General features: G+C 38.5%; 1 protein-coding gene across 2 annotated transcripts in view; it reads left to right on the top strand.

Moving 5' to 3' along the window:
* ARNT2 (aryl hydrocarbon receptor nuclear translocator 2) overlaps nt 1–21281 on the top strand; it is a 260460-nt gene that overhangs the window by 99199 nt on the left and 139980 nt on the right. For both annotated transcript variants that reach the window (XM_036737135.1, XM_036737136.1), the window contains exon 5: nt 4454–4667. In XM_036737135.1, coding sequence (XP_036593030.1) covers nt 4454–4667 — 214 coding nt within the window. The remainder of the gene's footprint in view (nt 1–4453; nt 4668–21281) is intronic.

Genomic DNA, 21281 nt, shown 5'->3' with positions numbered 1-21281 from the left:
TCTACCATCCCTTTAATTGCTTACCTACTTCTGACAGTTTCACTTCCAAATGCTTCAAAGTGATCTACCTGCTCCATTTTTCCCAGCTAATGTAATGGAAGGAACTTTGGACCAGGAAGCAAAGGACTTGGTCATCTGTTCTCATTCTGATGCTTAAAAACAGGTGACTTCTAGTGAGCCATTTTTCCTTTTGGTGCCTCAGTTAGTACCTCTGTAAAATAAGAGGGTTAGACTATTATCTCCTTTCCAATTCTCAATCCTATGTTTCTTTTCCTTTTTTTTTAACCTAACATCTGGCTTAGAATATTACTGAAGCTACCAGACTCCTCAAACTAGTAATTTAATGATCCATAGACACGATCAAACTGCAGTTACTTAATGAAGAGTTTACCTTCACATTGGTAGGAAAAACTATGATCTGTACCTTTTGCATGTTGAATTTAAAGTGAAGATGGTTCACATGAGTAGAGATGCTGTAGGGGAAAGCACACCAGACTAGGAGACAGAAGACCTGGTGTCTAGTCCCTTTTTGTGTGCCTAATTAGCTAAGTGACTTGGGGTGAATCACTTAAATGTCCTGCCCTTCTGTTTCCTTATCTGTAATATTAGGTGTGTTCAGAATAGATTGTTTCCAGTGTCCATTTTGGCTTTTGAAAATCCACAGTTCTATTGTCCTTTTGAACTGTTTATTTAAAATGTGCGTTATTAATGATCTTTTCCCCTATTGAAGTTCCAAAACTAAAACCCAGGGTGGTTAATTGGTCAAATGACCTAAAGACATTGAACTGGTCTGTGGTGGAGCTGATCTGGACCCAGGGCTTCTGACTTTGGCTCTTTGATCTATATGACCATGCTTTGGGGATGGGCTTTGGGAACCACACATAACAAAGCAAAGATCCAAAAGAATCTTGATGGGCCAGAAGGTGAGGCCAAATCTAATAAAATGAAATTTAGTAATGAAAATGTAGCATCTTATTCTCAGGCTCAAAGAATCATCTGCACAAGTGCAAGATGAGGGAGGTATGGCCAGATAGCAGTTTGTATTAAAAGAGATCTTTGATGCTGTAGTGGACGGCTGGCTCACGTTGAGTCAACAGCGTAAGCTAAGAAAGCTAATCCATTTTAGGCTGCATGAAGAGAGGAATTACGTCCAGGATTAGGGAAGTGATAATCCCTCTTATCAAACCACATCTGTGATATCGTGTTCAGTTCTGGGCACCACATTTTAGAAAGGATGTTGATACGCTAGAGAGTAAGAGTGTGTGTGTGTGTGTGTGTGTGTGTGTGTGTGTGTGTGTGCGCGCGTGTGTGTGTATACACACACATAGATACACATATGCCCATAGGCATGCACATATATCATATACATATTAAACATATGTATACATATATAGTACGTAGTATATTATATTAACTTATATTTTATGTTATGCTATGTCATATTTATTTTATATTATATATTTATGTAAGCATTTTTATATCACTTTAAGGTTTGCAAAGTGCCTTACAAATATTATCTCATTTTTATCCTCACAACCACCCTGGGAGATAGATGCCATTATTCTCATTTTACAACTGAGGAAATTGAGGCACAAAGAGGTTAAATGACTTGCCCAGGGTCATACAGCTAAATAGGTGTCTGAGGCTGGATTTGAACTCTGATCTTTCTGACTCTGCAACCAGCACTCTGTACTGTGCCACCTAGCCACCAGTATGAGAATTTGTTGAAGGAATTCCTTTTTTTTTTGAAAGGTGGAGTAAAGAATACAAAGAAAGGACATGATTGTATTCAAGTATTTGAAGAGCTGGGTCATGGAAGAGGGATTAGATTTACTCTACTTGATTTCAGAGAATAGAATTGGGTGCACTCCATGCCAGGAAGTTTTCTAGTGGCTGCTTTAGGTTTTATATAAGGAAACATTTCCTCACAATTGGATCCATCTAGAGGTAGAATGAGCTGCCAAAGGAAGTAATGGGTCCCCCCTTATTAAAGGCCTTCAAGCAATGGCTAAATGACCACTTGTCAGGCCTGTTATACCCTTTGTTAGCTATAAATTGAACTAGGTGGCCTCTGAAATCTCTCATAAGAGTCTGTGATTCTGATGTATGAACCTCAAGCTTGTATCTAGGAGAGGATTATTTGAAATCTGAAACTCTGAATATAGTCTGAAATGAATATAGACTCTGAAATAGTCTGAAATACTTTTTGACTGATAAATTGTTGAGTCAAGTAACAGATATAAAAAGTAATGATGAAATGGGGCCCTTTCCTCAAGAAGCTTATAAAACCTCCCTTTTATAGAGGACCTCACGGGTAAACCCAGTCACTAAAATGGTCCAGCTTTAAATGCATCTCCCTGTGAGGCTTGCCACTACGCCAGACATGCGTCTCTGACCTCTATTCCCTGAATAACTGATTTATTTAACCAGACAGTTAGTTCCTCAAAAGAACACCCAACATTTATGCTGCTGCTTCTTATATATCACTTGGCCTATCTTTGTTTCTGCCTTTGATAACAAGATGCAAAGTATAGCCAGATGCCTATTTGTTGTTTGAATTTATGCTGCATATTCCTAGTGAGCTGGAAATGGTTACCATATTTTAGAGAATTATAACTTCAATTAGTACAAATTTGAATGCGTGCCACCACTTCACAGTGATTCATTATTCTCACTAATCCGGGCCTGGCAGAAAATCTGTAAGCAATACTTTGTATATAGTAGGCGATCAAATAAATACATTTTAAATTAAATTGACAACCTGGTCACTTTGAAGCTCTTAATCACATTCCTGATATATTATCTATCTACCTGTAGAAAAACTAGTCAGGATCATGTGCATATATATTGCCTGATCTTCTTAGACCAAGTAGCAATAACTTCCTTATCTTGCATCAGGAAGGAAGCTACACCTCATTCCTCTGCTGTTTAGACAGTATGAACTGGTCTCAGTGAAACTGATTTAGTGCCATTCAGCAAGATGATGTGTGGCATTCTGCAACCATAATTGATTCCATACAGCTTCCTGCTTTCAGTTAAAAATAGCTCTAAGACCTAAGAGGCATTTTAGGGTGTGTATTCCGTTTCTCCAGGTTTTATCTTTATGAGGCATTGTGGCATAGTGGTCATAGGAGCTCTGCACTCCAAAATCAGAAAATGCAATAGTCCTGGCTCTTCTACACCTGCCTGCTGAGTGAGCTGGGAATTCCCTTCCCAGTCCTTCAGTTTCTCATACATAAATTGGGGGCCATGTGATCTACACTACTCGCTTTATAGGACTATTGTGAAAATCAAATGAATCTTGGAATGGTAGCACTGGAAGAGGACTTAGAGATCATTGAGACCAGTCAGTCCCCTCATTTTAATTTTTTTTGAGGTTAAGTGACTTGCCCAAGGTCACGCAGCTAGTAAGTGTCAAGTGTCTGAGGCTGGATTTGAACTCAGGTCCTCCAAACTCTAGGGCCAGTGCTCTATCCGCTGTGCCACCTAGCTGCCCTAGTCCCTTCATTTTATAACCAGGAGAAACAGAATTCAGAGAGGGGAGGTGACTTGTCCTAGTCTCTATAATGAGTTAGTAGCAACAACAAGACTGAGATCTTAGGATCAGAAATTTGGAGTTAGAAAGGATCTGAGAGGTCATCATGTCCAACTGCGTCATTCCCAGATAAAGTAACAGAGGTCCAAGTCCTCCTGACTCCAACTCCCATCCTCTACCCCCTGTGCTACACCGCTTCTCAATGGATTAGAAAGCTCTTGATTCTCAGTGTGGCCCTGCCCCCTTCAGCTGCAGCACACAAATAATGAATGTGAATGGGGGCCTCATGAAATAAAAAAAAGACCACACGATCAAAGGGGATTGTTTTTACATCATGATTGTTGTTGTCATATTATCATGAGGACAAAGATTCAGCCTGGGAGGGACAGGAAGAGGATACAAAATGAAGGTGAAAACCATAGTGAGAAGCAGCGTGACCAACAGTTGGCAGGCAGATGTACATACGGGCCTTCCTTCTTCGGTTGCTCTTGGCATATGCTGTTCTTGTAATACTGACACTATTTGAATATTCACAAAAAGACAGTGTTGCTACAATGAACAGAATCAGTACTACTAGTGGTTCTGTACTAGATGTAGGAGCCCGCTCCATAGCAGTCAGTCAATATGAGTCAATAAGCATTTATTAAGGGCCTTCTATGTGCTAATTGTGTCCCAAGTTCCTAAGGTTAACTTTGCAAAAAAAAAAAACAGAGTGGAAGATGGAGGAATAGATGACCAGTCTCCTTTTCTAAACAAATCGAGTGGTGTCTATGCATTATAAGTCATCCATATAGTGGAATATTCCCATAAATAGGGTGGCCATAACATAACCATCAGACAGTCAGAGACAGTGAGAAAAGTGAGCTTGCATCTGTGTTTGCTTTTTTGAGTTTCCTAATTGTAATCTCTTCTTCCAAGGAACTAAAACATCTCATTCTCGAGGCTGCTGATGGATTTCTGTTTGTAGTTGCTGCTGAAACTGGGAGAGTTATCTATGTGTCTGATTCAGTCACGCCAGTTCTGAACCAACCCCAGTCTGAATGGTTTGGTAGCACCCTCTATGAACAGGTTCATCCAGATGATGTGGAAAAATTGAGAGAACAGCTCTGCACGTCTGAAAACTCAATGACAGGTCAGTGATCTCTATAGTGTTTCGCGTGTAATATAATTCCCTCTATATGAGGCTTATTTTATCATTCAGAACTACTTACGAGGAAGGACAGAGTAACTCAAAGCTGCTTGTAGCTTAAGGACTGACTTAGATTGGAAGGCTTTGCTATCACGTGGGTTTGTGAATTCCATGCTCAGTACATTGCTTTCCCACTCTCCACTTCCCAGGGATTTTCTTCTGGACACTGACATCAGTTGGTGGTGGAATTGTAATAATAGCCACCTACTATGAAGTAAAAGATCTTAGTGTCATAGATTCAGAGTAAGAAGAGACCTTAAAGGTCATGGTACCCAAACCCTTCATTTTGCAGATGAGTAAACTGAGGCACAGAATACTTAAGTGTACTTAAGAATACTTAATACTTAAGTCCAAAGCCATGTGGCTAGTAAATGGGTAGAATTCAAACTTGGGTCTTCCTAATTCCACATCTAGTCTATCCACTATACTAACTGCCTTTTTTAAGAAGGAGGTTCATAATTTTATCTGGGGTGTAGATCACAGTAATGCCATATTCAGGGCTTAGTTAAAGGAATATATAAAAATAGAGCATTGTAGTAAATATTAAATAGCAAAATAGTAGCACTGTATGTTAGGCTTCTTAAGGAGACAGACACATATGAATAATTGATACATTTCTCACTGATCTTTAACAGCTGTTGTTATAACTTTATCTCACTCTGGTCTTACCCTAAGACTTAAAGAATGATTTCCATGGCTTATTCCCCTCTTTCAAAGATTGCTTCCGAAGCAGTTTCCAACAGGTTTTGTGAAAGCATCTCTTTCCTCTTTTTGTATGTGAAATAGTCAAAGGAAAAGAGAGGTGGTGTTTCTGTCTCTTGGGAATGTTTTTACCGATTGGAAATTTCTCTTCCAGCTTTCTTCTGCCTCTCTTTTTCTGAGAAGCTACTTGTGTTTTCACTTCCTTCTTATCAGTACTTCATTTGTGAATAGTGACCTGGCTTAGAAGAAAACAACAACTTTAGAGAGTTACTCAGAAGTAATTTCTAAAAGAGCTAGTATTTCAGATGGAGATAAAGATACAGTTAAATACATTTTCCCACATATTTTTATGAAAGTCGTTTAAGAACAAATTGACATGGAATATAACAAAGAGAAAATATTGGTAGCATCATAAAGTATTTATCCTTTCTTCTAGGTGGTGACTGCCACTAAATATTTATTTTATTCTATGCTGTGTTCATAATGTACACTAATGTCATTTTTTCATTGGACGTCTCTCCAGGATGCTGTAAAAGAGAACTGGGAAAATGGTCTAGATCAATGGGGTCAAACTCAAATAGAAACAAGTGTCGTTAAACTGTATATGAGGATCCCTGTGGGCCACATATTGATTTAGGAAGCCATTCATGTTTATATACCAATATTATTATTATTACATTATTATAATATCATTATGCTGTTATTAATTAATATAATATTATTGCAATTATTAATATTGATTTGTATATTGCTACATCAGCACGTTAAAATCAGATAGGAACTACATCTTAATCTAGTTTGGGTCACACTCAAGAGGGTTGTGGCCACCTGTGTGATATCACTGGTCCAGGTGATTTCTAAAGTCTTTTTAAACTCCCATGTTTTGTGATTCTGTAAAACTGTGTAAATCCTAGAAAAGTTTAAAAAGTGTAGGGCATTTATTATTGAGAGCAAGGACACTAATGAAATGTTATCCTCCAGATAAGAGCCTTAGGAAGATAAAGATGGCATAGCATTTACACTGAACTCTTCAACTCAGCTTAGTTCATTATGTAGCTATCATTATAAACTGCATAGATACCAGCTGTTTATTACTTCTTGAACCCAGCCCAGAAAACCTGTTAGAAATTTCTGAGAGTTTTAACACAAAAGAATAGATGTAATGAAGTGTTATTACTTTACTCTGTACATAAACACCTATTTCTCTTTAGTAGCACTTTATGTTGATAACACATTTTTTAAAAAAATGTTTGAAAACATAGGTCATTGTTTCAAGTGCTAGCACAGTTCAAGAAGTGCCATCCAGGAAGGGTTTGTGTGTGTGGCAGTGGAACCATGTCAAGCACAGGGCACCAACGATCAGCTGGTGATACCACCAGTTCCTAGGCAACCTCTCCTACTCATCTTCTCTTCTTTTAACTAAATTGAGGCCATCAGAATAGCTCTTACAAAGCCTATGGGCCGGGCTTCTTTACTGACTCTGACCTGAGCTAGCTGGTATCATTTATCTCCTGTCCTGCCCTCACAACCCACTGTGCACTATCCCACCTCACTTTGCTACCCCCTAAAATAGTCTTCCACTAAGATACGGGTACTATTCACAGTACACACATGTAGATATATACTTATATATTATACATATATATGTATAAAAGTTTAGCTATGTCTTGACTCATGTATTTACATCCTTGCCTGAAAAAGTGTCAGTCAACCTTAATAGAAGTGATTGAATAAGAGGGTCATATAGCACTTCTAAAAGTTTCTAGAGAGAAAAATGATCAGAATCATCATAGTGGAATATTTTCCTAGATGTCTTCCCCTGAATAATTGGATTCCTTATGTGACACCTGTGTTGTGAATCATCATCATCATAGACAAACATTTATTAAATATTTATTACTTGATACATAGCATTATGCTAAGGGCATAGATATGTATGTATATATATATGTGTGTGTGCATGTATGTATATATGCATGCATGTGTGTATAGCAATTCTCCAATAGATGAGTGGTCGAATGATATGAAAAATGGGTCTCAAAAGAATTGCAAACTATTAACAGCAATATGAAAGAATGTTCCAAATCACTGATAATAAAAGATGAAAATGAAAACAACCCAGGGGTTTTACCTCCTCCCAGAACATTGGCAAAGAAGAAAAATAATGGACATAGTTAATGTTGGAAGAGTTGTGGAATGATAGGCACACTAGCACATTGTTGGTAGATCTGTGAATTGGTATGACGAACGTAATTTGGAATTATGCAAAAAGTGACTAAAATTGCCATACCTTTTAATCCAATGATTCTCCTCTCTGGTTTATACCTCAAGAATGTCATTGATAAGAAAAAAAGTTCCCATATATGCAAAAATATTTGTAACAGTATTTTTATAAAAAAATAATTTAAAACAAAGTCAATGCTCATTGATGGGGAACAGAAGAGTAAGCTGTAGTGCATAACTGTAATGGAATATTACTGATATATAAAGAGAAACATTGCAGGATTTATAGGATCTGATGCAGAGTGAAATAAAAAATGGCCAGTAAAACATTATGCATATACAAAATGATAACAGTGTAAAGGGAAAGAACAACTACAGAACACTCAAAAGTGAATATTACAAAATTACAAAGAATAAACTTGTTCCCCAAAGAAGAGGTATGAGAAGGCATGCCCATCCCTTTGCAGAGGGGGGAGGTTCAGAATTTTTTGATGTGTCGATCAATCCATTTTACTGATTTTTCTCTTATTTTTTTTTCTTTAAAGGGATTATTATGTTTGGATAGGTCTTTGGCGGAGGGAAAAGAATAAATACTTGGAGTCATCTCTAGTCATTGACATGATATTTGAGGGCTACCTGGTGAAGAATAATAATTAAGAATTAATTTTATTTGCTATTTTTCTCTGGCACTATAATCATGCACTTTCATGGACACCATCATTTGGGGAATATGCACCATTCATTCAGCTCTCCCTGGTCATTATCAATCAATATTTATTGAATATAATCCATAGCAGTTACTTTAATAGATCAAGGGTCCTAACTGTGAGATGATACATCATAATGGCAATGATTTTAAAGCTGAAAGGATTTTGTTGTTGTTCAGTCGTTTCAGTCATGTCTGACTCTTTGTGATCCCATTTAAAGTTTTCTTATTGAAGATACTGGAGTGGTTTGCCAGTTCCTTCTCTAGCTTATTTTATAGGTGAGGAAACCAAGGCAAGCAGGGTTAAGTGACTTGTCCAGCATCACCCAGCTAATAAGTGTTGGAGGCCAGATTTGAACTCAAGAAACTGAGTCTTCCTGATTTCAGGCCCTGCACTCTATCTACTGTACCACCTATCTGCCCAAAAGAGATTTTAGGGGTCATCTAATCCAACTCCCTCATTATACAGCTGAAGAAGTCAATGTCCATATTGTTTGGGTGACTTGTCTAAGGTCATATAGCTATTTAGGGGCAAAATTGGGACTAGAACCTTTGCTCTTTTATGTCAAGGTAGCCAACTAGTTTAGTTAGGTTAGCCAAATGAAGATCTTAGAATACTATACTGAGGTATTTTGTGATTAGATTTCCTGTTGCATACTCCAGTTTTTTTTTTTACTTTAAGTCAATGCTTTTTACAAACTATGCCATGCTATCTCTATATATTAGAAATTATATAACAGAGTTATAATTTATGAAGTCTCATGATAGAAAACAAGATACCACTTTGGAGTAAAGTGGTTATAGTCCTACATCTACAAAATTGTGTTTGGTCTTGGGCTTTACTCTTTAAGGAAGACATTGATGAACTATAGAGCAGAGGTGTCAAATTCACAGCCCAGGCTGAAAAACTCCCTAAAAAAATAGATAATGTTAACAAATTATGTAAAAGTACAATACAACATAGATAGATTTTCTAAGTCAATATGCCGCCCACTGGGAGCTGTTTCTAATTGAGTTTGACACCACGGCTGTAGAGCATTCAGAAGAATATCCAGGATATTGGAGGACCTTATGTCCTTGGCATATGGACTTAATATTTAATTTGATTCTGCCTGAACATCTGGTGAGTGGGTGTGGGATCCCCACTTGGCAGAATCCAGAACATTCTGACACAGGGTTGAATACCAATGTACATGTTAAATAATAAATATATGAGGATTAGATGAAGAAACTGGCAGTATTTAGCTTAGAAAGGAGAAGACTTAAGAGGGACTTGATACCTCTCTTTAGAAATTTGAAGGGCTGTCATGGGAAAGATGGAGTAGATTTGTTCTGTTTGTCTAAGAAGGAAGAACCAGAAACAACCAGTAGAAGTTACAAAAGGGAAAATTTAAGCTTTATGTCACCAAAAACTCCCTAACCATTGGAGCTGTCCAAATGTTGAATGGACTGCCTTGGGAAGTGGTAGATACCCCTCACTGGAGGGCTTCAGGAAAAGTTTGGATGGCTATTTGTTGGGTAAATGACAGTAGAGATTTCTTTCAGGTCTGGTTTGAATTAGATGACTTCTGAAGTCCTTTCCCACTAAATTCCTGCAATTCTGTCAATATACCAGCACTTTGCTTGCTAATGGTCAGCATTCCATTCCTAAAAATTGATGAGACATTTTTCCAAAGATGAAATCTCCAAATTTGGAAACATACAAAAATATACATTTAACTGGAGAAAGACATTCATATCTAAAGCCTACTTGATTTCTTTTTATTGTAAGCTATTTCCCTTCCCCCTTTGGTTTAGTGGGATCCATTTATCATTAAACTCTGTAGCCTCCGAAAAGATATCTTTTTCTTTCTAGCAGTAGTATCTATGGAATCCTGAAAAAGAACTCCTTGGTGAAACCCCTATTATGAGATCTGCTGACAAAACATAGAATGGCTCAGATTAGGTACCTAAATCACTGGTACAGGCATTAAGTTTTCTAGGCATTCTGAATGCTTTCTTGGTTATAAAACAGAGGCTAAATTTTACTCCTCATTTTAAATCTCAGGGGAAAAAAGTAAGGGTTTTCATAAACAAAGGGTTATTTATAGCAATAGTGGCATAAGGTGCCCCCATAATATCAACAATTTGTAAAGGATACTTAGGGAAGCTCTTTATCAGACTTTGCTCCCTCATTCCCCATGGGTTTTCCTTTTTCCTTTTATTGAAATACGAAACTACTATATAGCAAAGAAAAGCCGTTGCACAGAATCAGAAGAACTGAAGCTATCCTATGTAAATAACTTCAACACACAATGATATCCATCTCCATGTCAGAATGTTCCAGATTCTGCCAAAGTGGGGATCCCACACCCGTTCTCCAGATGTTCAGGCAGAATCAAATTAAATATTACTAGTGAAAATACCAGCAAGACAAATACTGGCAAGATTAAAATGGGAAAGCATGTGGGTTCCAGTAAAAACTACATGAGAACAAGATGCCCCCGGTACTGCCATCTTTCCAATAAAACAATATCCTTTGTATCCTTGAAGCATGCATCAATCAGCTTGACAAAAGCTCAATTTCTCCACTATATCTGACTAGCCAATCAAGTTAGGTCAGCCAAGTCAAGGCTGCACTGGGCTGTGTTTTGATTATTCAGTAATTTTAAAGTACCTATTATGTTCAGAAAAAGCAATATGTTAGGTGCTTGAGTGGGGAGGAGGAGAGAAAAGGGTGAAAAGTTTAGATAACACATGGTCCTTGACCTCTTGGAGTTTACAATCTTGTATTTAGAGTGATAAATAATGGTTTAAGAAAGGTCAAACAGTCAAAATTCTCAATTCCAAAGAGTTTCAGAATTCTTATTTACACAATTCATATGCATGATCCTGTTATGATTGGCAGTCTTGATCTCCCTGTGAGTCGTGGGGCCAAAGTACAGAGATGCTTTTAGCATTGAATCAGAGTCTTTGACCGAGACAAATTCCAGGCTCTGATAACACTTAGGAGTAGGAAACTGGTGAGAAATTTTAAGCTGACTTGCAGTTCTGCTCATTTAAATTTCAACAGCTTCTATATTTCTCTAACAGGCCAAAGATGGTGTAATACACTGATTTGATTTTCCTCCTACACATGTGTAAAAGAAAACCAAAACGGGACTCTGGATAGTTCTTGCTACTGCTAAGTTTTTCAGTAATAGTTACAATAAAGACCTTACATTTGTACAAACCTTGCAGTTAAAGCGCTTTCACATGCATTTATCTCACTCAATCCTCATAATAATCCTGTGAGTTATTACATGTTCATCATTTCATACACATCCTTCTCCTAAATACTTTAAAAAATCAGATGAGGAAACAGAGGCTTGGAGAGATTAATGGACTTCCTCAAGATCAAACAGCTTGTTTGGCAGAATTAGAATCCAAGTCTTCCTGCTTCTAGGTCAGTGTCTCTCAGTGACCCACTTGACCTACTAGGTCTAGGTGTCACAAGCATCCAATTTCCCTTTGTATTGGTTGGATTATTTTTATTTTTGGAGGCAATCAGGGGTAAGTGACTTACTCAAGATCACACAGCTAATAAATGTCTGAGGGTGGATTTGAACTCAGGTCCTCCTGACTCCAAGGCTGATGCTCTATCTACTGTACTACCTAGTTGCCCCGATTGGTTTATTTTAACAAATTCTGGAAAGTAGTATCCAGCAATACTTATCATACCACCTTTTTGGCATCTCTCTTTTCTTTCTTTGAGAGCTCATCTATTTTCACAGTGTCAACTTCTCTCTTACTGTTGATGGCTCTGAAATCCATATCTTCATATTTTGCCTCTTATCTAAGATCCACCTCAATATTTCTCACTCCTAAACATTTCTATGTACTTATCCAAAATGGACTCATCACCTATCATTCTATTTTCCATTCTCCTCTCTTCTCTTCCCTCCCCCCAAATTTCACCTTCCAACTTTCCTGTTCACAAATGGTATTATTATGCCTTCCATCATTTTCTTTGCCTATCTAAATCCTATTCATAATTTAAGGCCCAGCCCAAGCTGCCCTCTATGAAGCCTTCTGTGATCACTCCAGTCTAACATATTCTCTTCCATCTGTAAATTACTGTGGCACTCACCATCTGTACCTCTCAACTGACATTTAATTATCTAACTTTATTGTGTTAATATGTTCTTACCGTATCATCCCAGATTGGTTTTTGATCATTCAGTAAAGATTTTAAGTACCTGCTATGTGCAGAAAAAGAGCATTACATGAGATACAGGAGCAGGAGGAAGTATAAAAGTTTAGTGTTGTTTGCTCCAATTAGATATAAAGCTGCTTGAGGGCAGGGAACACATTTTTTTTATTTCCCTGTGCTGTACAGCATCTAACACATTGCTGGACACATAGTAATTGTTTTCTTCATAAATAATTCTTGCTCGATTAAATTGCATAATAGTTTCTCCTTAATGGATTCCTCTTTTCAACATGCTGACTACAAGGAATGAAAGGAATCCTACTTCCCTTGTTGAGTTTTTAATCTTAACACTAAATGTCTTGTGTTTTGCTTGGTAAGCAGAGCAAGTGAGATTGAATAACACTCTTGTTCTATGAAACAGTTGGATTGGGTACCATAATTCTCATGTCGCATTGTCTCTGCAGTGGGGAATCCGGTCAAGTATTTATGATTGAATGACTGATCTCAAAATTAAACTGAAATAACAATTGAACCTGAAGAGTAACACTTGCATCAACCCCCTTTTGTTGTTGTTCATTTGCTTCATTTGTGTTCAACTCTTCATGACCTCATTTGGGGTTTTCTTGGCAAACATATTAGAGTGGTTTGCCATTTCCATCTCCAGGTCATTTTACAGATGAGGAAACCGAAGCAAACAGGGTACAATGACTTGCCCAAGGTCACACAGCTAGTAAGTGTCTGAGACCAGATTTGACCCAAGAAGATGAGTCTTCCTGACTCCGAGCCTGGCATCCTATCTACCGCACCACATGGCTGCCCGATGAACCACCAGTCTTCTTTAGATCATGCATACTGACAAAACCTTTCTGCATTCCTAAATGCTCCAGCTCTAATCAAGAGATTCATGCCTCCTTTTGAATTTGGTTTGCTGTAGCCATAGATTAGAGTGTTCTAGATTTTTTTTCTTCCTTTATGACGCTGCATCACATACAGTGTAAATGAGTTGGATCTGAGAATCCGAAGAGAAGAGGGCACCTAGTAAACAGTGGAGGTTTGTTCAATGAAACACGTGAGATGTGCTACTTGAAATTAACAAAGCCAGTAAACTCAAGAGGAGTCCTAAATATGGATGAAGCATTTGTGCAGCCTCAGAAGTGGTAATGCACCAGGGTGATGGAGGCTAGTACCAAGGAATCATTTTGTTTCTAGCAGCAACAGAGCTGAGCTCTTTGGGTTTTTGTTGTTGTTATTATTGGGTTCTTTTTTCTTTTTCTACTTCTGGTGTCTATGCATGACTGTTTGTTCAGAGGCTCCCTTCTGTGTTCACCATTTTCTACCTCTGTGACAACCTGGGAATCAGGATTCCTATATGAAAAAAGAAACCTAAATCTTTTCTTTTTTGAACACAGCTGTATAGAAAGCTCTTGACATTCACCAAATGACCTGGAACTCAATTTTTCTTTTTCTGTGGCACAACTTTCAAAAGTCCATCAGACCAGTATCTTTAATTAATTATTATTATTGGAGAATGAAGTCTAAGGAACCATGAAAGAAATGTCTAGTTTGTTTTTTCAATGGAGAGGTAGCTTTGCCTCTAACTGCTCTGAATAACAAGCAGATAGGTAAGTCATCACTGTGGAATGTGTTATAGTGAGCAATAGCATGATGCAGTTCTGGGTTAGGAGTAAGAGACCTGGGATTCTCTTCTAGCCTTAGCTTATCCATTTATAAGTCGTGGAATCTTAGACAAATTATTCACCCTCTGGGATCATAGTGTTTTGCACTCAAATACTTGGATGGCTCCATGATTTGACATGGGCACTATCCTTAACAGTACAGAATATAATACATCTTTGCTTTCTCATCCTGTGAGCTTTATAATAAACTAGTCTTGGGGGGGTGGAGCCAAGATGATGACTGGAAAGCAGGGACTTGCTTAAGCTCTCCCCCAGATCCCTCCAAACACCTGTAAAAAATGTCTCTGAACAAATTCTAGGGCTGCGGAACCCATGAAATAGCAGAGGGAAGCAGGTCTCTAGCCCAGGACAGCCTGCATGGTTCCTGAGAAGGGTCTATCACAGGGTGCTAGGAGCAGAGCTCAGCCCAGCATGGGCCATGCCAGGACAGATCACACCAGGAGTCAGCCTGGAGCAGGCCTTAGGGCCATGAATCATTGAGCTGTGGCAGTTACCAGACTTCTCAACCCACAAATGCCAAAGAACATGGAGGAGGTTAGTGGGAAAACTGCTAGATTGGTTAGAAAGTGGTGCAGCCCCAGCCCTGAGGGAGGTGGAGGTGGTATGGGGGTGGTGATAGCTGCATCAGGAAGCTCCTGTGGCTGCTTCCAGAGCTCTGGTGTCAGCTGCTTCCAGAGTCCCTGGCTCACACCGTGGGAGGAATCAAGTGGCAGACCAGAGTGGGAGTACATGGCTTGTTTTGCCCTGCTTGGATCTGGGTCGCAATGCTGGTTGGCGGTTCTTGGGGGAGGAGGAGCACTGCTGTGGCAGAGCTTGTGGTGACAGTGAAGTAGAAGTAGTTCTGAAAAGAGCAGTGCTTGGACCCTAAAGCTTGGGACAAAATACTCTCTACTCTACAGGCAATCATACCCTGACAAAAAGCTCCAAGGTCAAGTAGTTGGCTGGAAACATGGCCAGGCAGCGAAAAAGGACTCAGACTGAGACTCTAGAATCTTTTTTTTGGTGACAAAGAAGATCAAAACATACAGCCAGAAGAAGTCAATAAAATCACAGAGCCTACATCAAAAGCCTCTAAGAAAAATATGAATTGGTCTCAGGCCATGGAAGAGCTCAAAAAGGATTTGGAAAAGCAAGTTAGAGAAGTAGAGGAAAAATTGGGAAGAGAAATGGGAGTGATGCAAGAAAACCATGAAAAACAAGTCAATGACTTGCTAAAGGAGACCCAAAAAATACTGAAGAAAATATCACCTTAAAAAACAGACTAACCCAAATGTCAAAAAAGCTCCAGAAAACCAATGAGGAGAAGAATGCCTTGAAAGGCAGAATTAGCCAAATGGAAAAGGAGGTCCAAAAGACCACTGAAGAAAATACCACCTTAAAAATTAGATTGGAGCAAGTAGAAACTAGAGACTTTATGAGAAATCAAGGTATTATAAAACAGAACCAACGGAATGAAAAAATGGAAGACAAAGTGAAATATCTCATTGGAAAAACCAATGACCTGGAAAATAGATCCAGGAGAGATAATTTAAAAATTATCGGACTACCTGAAAGCCATGATTGAAAAAAGAGCTTAGACATCATCTTTCAAGAAATTATCAAGGAGAACTGCCCTGATATTCTAGAGCCAGAGGGTAAAATAGAAATTGAAAGAATCCACCAATGATCTCTTGAAAAAGATCCCCAAAAGAAAACTCCTAGGAATATTGTCACCAAATTCCAGAGTTCCCAGTTCAAGGAGAAAATACTGTAAGCAGCTAGAAAGAAACAATTTGAGTATCATGGAAACACAATGAGGATAACACAAGATCTAGCAGTTTCTACTTTAAGGGACTGAAGGCCTTGGAATATGATATTCTGAGGGTCAAAGGAGCTAGGATTAAAACCAAGAATCACCTGCCCAGAAAAACTGAGTATAATTCTCCAAGGCAAAATATGTATTTTCAATAAAATAGAGGACTTTAAGCTTTCTCAGTGAAAAGACCAGAGCTGAACAGAAAATTTTACTTTCAAATATAAGAATCAAGAGAAGCATAAAAAGGCAAACAAGAAAGAGAAATCATAAGGGATTTACTAAAGTTGAACCGTTTTGTTTACATTCCTTCATGGAAAGATGATGTGTGTAATTCATATATATATATATATATATATATATATATATATACATATATATATATATACATATATAAAGAGGGACAGAGAGAGAGAGTGAGGGCACAGGGTGAGTTGAATATGAAGGGATGATATCTAAAAAAATAAAATCAAATTAAGGGATGAGAGAAGAATATATTGAGAGAGGGAGAAAGGGAGAGATAGAATGGAGTAAATTATCTCACATAAAAGTGGCAAAAAAAGCAGTTCTTCAGGAAGGGAAGAGGAGGCAGGTGAGGGGGAATGAGTGAATCTTGCTCTCATCGGATTTGACTTGAGGAGGGAATAACAAACACTTAATTGGGTATCTTACTCCACAGGAAAGTAGGGAGAAGGGGATAAAAAAGGGGGGATGATAGAAGGGAGGGCAGATAGGGGGAGGAGGTAATCAAAAACAAACACTTTTGAAAAGGGACAGGGTCAAGGGAGAATATTGAATAAAGGGGGACAGGATAGGATGGAGGGAAATATAGTTAGTCTTTCACAACATGAGTATGGTAGAAGTGTTTTACATAATGACACATTTGTGGCCTATGTTGAATTGCTTGCCTTCTTAGGGAGGGTGGGTGGGAAGGGAAGATGGGAGAGAATTTGGAACTCAAAGTTTTAAAATCTGATACTCAAAAGAAAAAGTTGTTTTTGCATGCAACTGAGAAATAAGATATGCATGCAATGGGGCATAGAAATCTATCCTGCCCTACAAGAAAGTAACAGGAAAGGGGATGGGGAGGTGTGGGGTGACAGAAGGGAGGGCTGACTGGGGAATGGGGCAATCAGAATATATCCCATCTTGGAGTGGGGAGGGGGAGGGTAGAAATGGGGAGAAAATTTGCAGCTCAAAATCTTGTGGAAATCAATGTTGAAAACTAAAATATTAAATAAATAATTAAATATGGAAAAAATAATAAAATAAACTAGTCTTAATTTGGGTCAGCCAAGCCAAGCTGGTAGCTCAGGTTCAGGACTATAATAAATGAAAACTTGTAGGTCTTTCATCAGTTTGCAAAAGGAGATTTACTTAGCTGTTGCATTTAAAAGGTGCTCAGTAAGGATAAAACAGTTGTTTAGGAAGACATAGTCCCTTCTTATCCACGTAGAAATACAGCTGGTCAACAGAACTGCCAGTTCTGAAGAGACCAACTCCATGTGGGCTGGCTGTGTTTATGTCCTAAGGTGACCAAAAAGCCAGTCAGTGGTGATGGACTTAGGCTTACCTCCTGAATTATTAAGTGTTGGGACAGCTTCCTTACCTTTTACAGAAAGAATTAGCCTAGTCTACATGTCAGGGGGCCCTGGTAGAAATTGTTCTTATCACACAACCTTGTTCATATCTTCCCATGTATCCTCCATAGGGGATCCACCTCCTTGGTTGAGGGTCTTCCTTTAGATTGCTTGGCCATGGGTGCATACTGAAGGAGTTTGTAGATTGTCCATTGATTAGCCTCTTTCTGGCTACATGACTAGTCCACTTAGTAGGTACTTAATACATGATCAGGCAGCTAGGTGGCACAGTGAATGGAGAGGTGGGCCTGGGGTCAGGCCCTCTTCATGAGTTCAAATCTGGCCTGAGACAGATACTAGCTGTATGACCCTGGGCATGTCACTTAACCCTGTTTGCCTTAGTTTCCTTATCTGTAAAATGAACTGTAGGAGGAAATGGCAAACCATTCCAGTATCTTTGACAAGAAAACCCCGAAGGGGGTCATGAAGTCAGACATGATTAAAACGACTGAACAGTAACAACAACAAATGATTGTCAAATGACTAAGTTTTGTTTTCCTCATTTATAACATAGAGATAGTATTAATTGTTTTATTTTCATTCACATGATTGCTGGGAAGATCAAATGAAGCCAGATAAATGAAAGCACTTTGAAAACTATAAAGTTTTCACAGATCAAGATGTTATTCTTATAATTTTAAATGTTATATTAACTACTGGGTACTTTTGAAGAGAACTCCCAATGCCTGCCATAAAACTAATGGTATTGCACTTTGTGAGTGAAAAGTTGTACAGAATCCTTGTGACCAAAGCAACTGCGTTGGGGGCACACCTTGGCTGGGACAAAGGGTCACTCAGTCAATACTTTTATAGTTCCAGGAAACTCAGTGCCTTTGTGTAGATGTAGAGACACAAAACTGAAATACAGGGAATTTATTTTTGAATTGCAGGCATCCTCACATTTCTTCTTTAGGCCTAGAATGAGCTCTAGAGTTCTGGGAACTTTCCATGGAAATGGTTGCAATTTGAGGCCACCCAGAGGGAATACTGAGCCACTTGTAGTACATCTGGATAGAACTTGGCCTCCATAGGAACATCATAGAGCTGCTTGGAAGCCCTAGACCAGTCCCAGAGTTATACTGTAGTCTTATAGACATAGTAATCCACCTGAGTAGTCTTGAAGAAAGCCAATTATTTTAAGAGGTGAGGAGAAAACATTCCAGGCATAGAGGCATCCAATGCAAAGATATGGAAGTGGAAGAGCTAAATGCTATGATCCTTTGACTTTACTATGAATCCTGTTACTGGATGGTAGGAAAGTAAGAGTGTGTCCCAGACTCAGTCAGTAAGCATTTATTAAATACTATACACTAGGCATGAATACAAAGAATGAAACAATCTTGAACTCAAGTGAATTAATAATGCCCATGGTTTGGAACTGTGTGTATTAGCAGGTAAAAACATAATAGGGGTACCGAAGGTGATAACAGTCAAAACTTTGGCTTCTGAAACACTTAGCAAAAGTAAAGATTTAGCAAAAAACCCATTGTTGTCTAGAAATGATTATGAGTTACTATCTTGGAAGAAGATTTGGTGGAGGTCACCTTGATGTCCAGTGATGCATAAAGTTTAGGCACTATACAGTTAATTCTGGAGAAGATCGGTGTGTTTCCAAAATATTGGTATTGAAAGTAATCAGACAATTAGTTGGTATTATAGTACATAGAGTATTGGCCCTGGAGTCAGGAAAACCTGATTTCAAATCCTGCCTTGGGCACTTTTGACCAGCATTGTGACTCTGGGTTCTCAGTCTGCGTCAGTTTCCTTATTTATAAAAAGGGGGTTATTATATCAGTTAGAAGATGGGTTTAAGGGCAACCAGGTGGCACAGTGGATAGAGCTATGGGCCTGGAGTCAGGAGGACCCAATTTCAAATCTGGCCTCAGACACTTGCTAGCTGTGTGACTTCGGACAAGTCACTTAACCCTGTTTGCCTCAGTTTCCTCATCTGTAAAATGAGCTGGGAAGGGAAATGGCAAACCACTCCAGTATCTTTGTCAAGAAAACTCCAAATGGGGTCATGAAGAGCAGGACATGGCTTTAGCCATGTTTGTTGTTGACGTAACAACAAACAAGACGGGGATAATTATAGCACTTACCTTCCAGGGTTGTTGTGGGAATAAAATGAGATATTTGTAAAGCACTTTGTAAACCTTAAAGAACTATATAAATGCTAGCTAGCTAGTAGTAGTAGTAGTATAATTGTTATTATTATAAATATTGAAGCCACTTCCCTTCTTCAACTGTATAACTTATTTTTGTTAATTTATATGGAAATAACAATCTCTGGGTAATTAATCATTTTATTAATAATGTTAACATTTTATTACTAAAAGGAATGGTCATTTGGCTGTCTCTCTCCTGGACCAAAGACAGTCATGGTGGCCGGTTCATGGCTCATATGCTCTTGGAAAAGTGGGCATTTGAGAAGGTGGCAATCAACTCCGATTGGTTAATAAGTAATGATTGCAGGACCTATTCTAAGGAAGGGCTGGGAGGGCGATATCGTGTCATTCTTTGGAAATAACAATTCAGGGGCAGCTAGGTGGTGCAGTGAATAGAGCACTGGCCCTGGAGTCAAGAGGACCTGAGTTCAAATGTGGCTTCAAACACTTGATACATACTAGCTGTGTGACCTTGGGCAAGTCACTTAACCCCTGATTGCCTTGCCTCCCCCCTCTCCGAAAAAAAGAAAAAGGAAATGCCAATTTAAAATACTGATACCAGAAAATAAAATCTTGAGCATTCTAACAAGCCATTTTCTAATAATATTATATAACCTAGATAAATATGATAAATGATTTTTCGTAGTTAACCAATCAATAAACATTTGGCACCTACTTTGTCTCAGGCACTGTGCTAAGCATTAGGAATACAAAACAAAGTAAAAGATAGTCCCTGCTCTCCAGGAGCTTACACTCTAGTGGGGGATTATTTTTAAGGACCAGTTTTCCAACACTGTTCTTCTGCTTACTTTGCTAAGTCGCTTTCCAAAATGTTGTTTATTGTTTGAAATAGCAATGGTATATTTTAATGAAAGAAAACCACATCTATTTGACTTAGGCATTTTGGGAAGCTGTCCAATTATACAGTAACACTTAAGTAACAGATAATTGCATTTTAAAATTGGTTTACAGAAGGTGCTTGGAATGTGTGTATCAAATGGAATTTCAATTGCTATCATCTTGGTAACCTTCCTGCTGGTTTTTTCTCACTAGAAGTTGTAGCCTACTTAGATCTGTTATCCCAGATGTTTGCTGGAGCCAGTTCCTTTTCATTCTTAAATATTTACACAACTTGCTTTGTTTTGCTTTACTGCATACAAAGCATGCTAACATTGTTGGACCATTTATGTTTTTCTCTCATATTTTAGATCTAAAAATATTTCATGAATTCTAGACACAGATTTCCAGCCAAGGCTGCTATTTCCATTAACATTCTAGTGTCGTAGCAGATAAAGGAGGCAGAACAGTGTTTGGACAAACATTGCCAGGTTCAAGGAGAGTTGTCTCTTCTTGCACGTCTGGAGAACCGGGACAAACCGGAGGATTGATGTGTTAAGCGGAGAGCTGCTTTTTCTCCCTTCCTGTTAATCAAGAAAGGTTGTTTTTTTTAATTGGTTTTTC

The sequence above is a fragment of the Trichosurus vulpecula genome, chromosome 8, assembly GCF_011100635.1.
Source record: "Trichosurus vulpecula isolate mTriVul1 chromosome 8, mTriVul1.pri, whole genome shotgun sequence".
NCBI classification, from domain to species: Eukaryota; Metazoa; Chordata; class Mammalia; order Diprotodontia; family Phalangeridae; genus Trichosurus; species Trichosurus vulpecula.
This window is presented reverse-complemented; position numbering and strand designations above follow the sequence as displayed.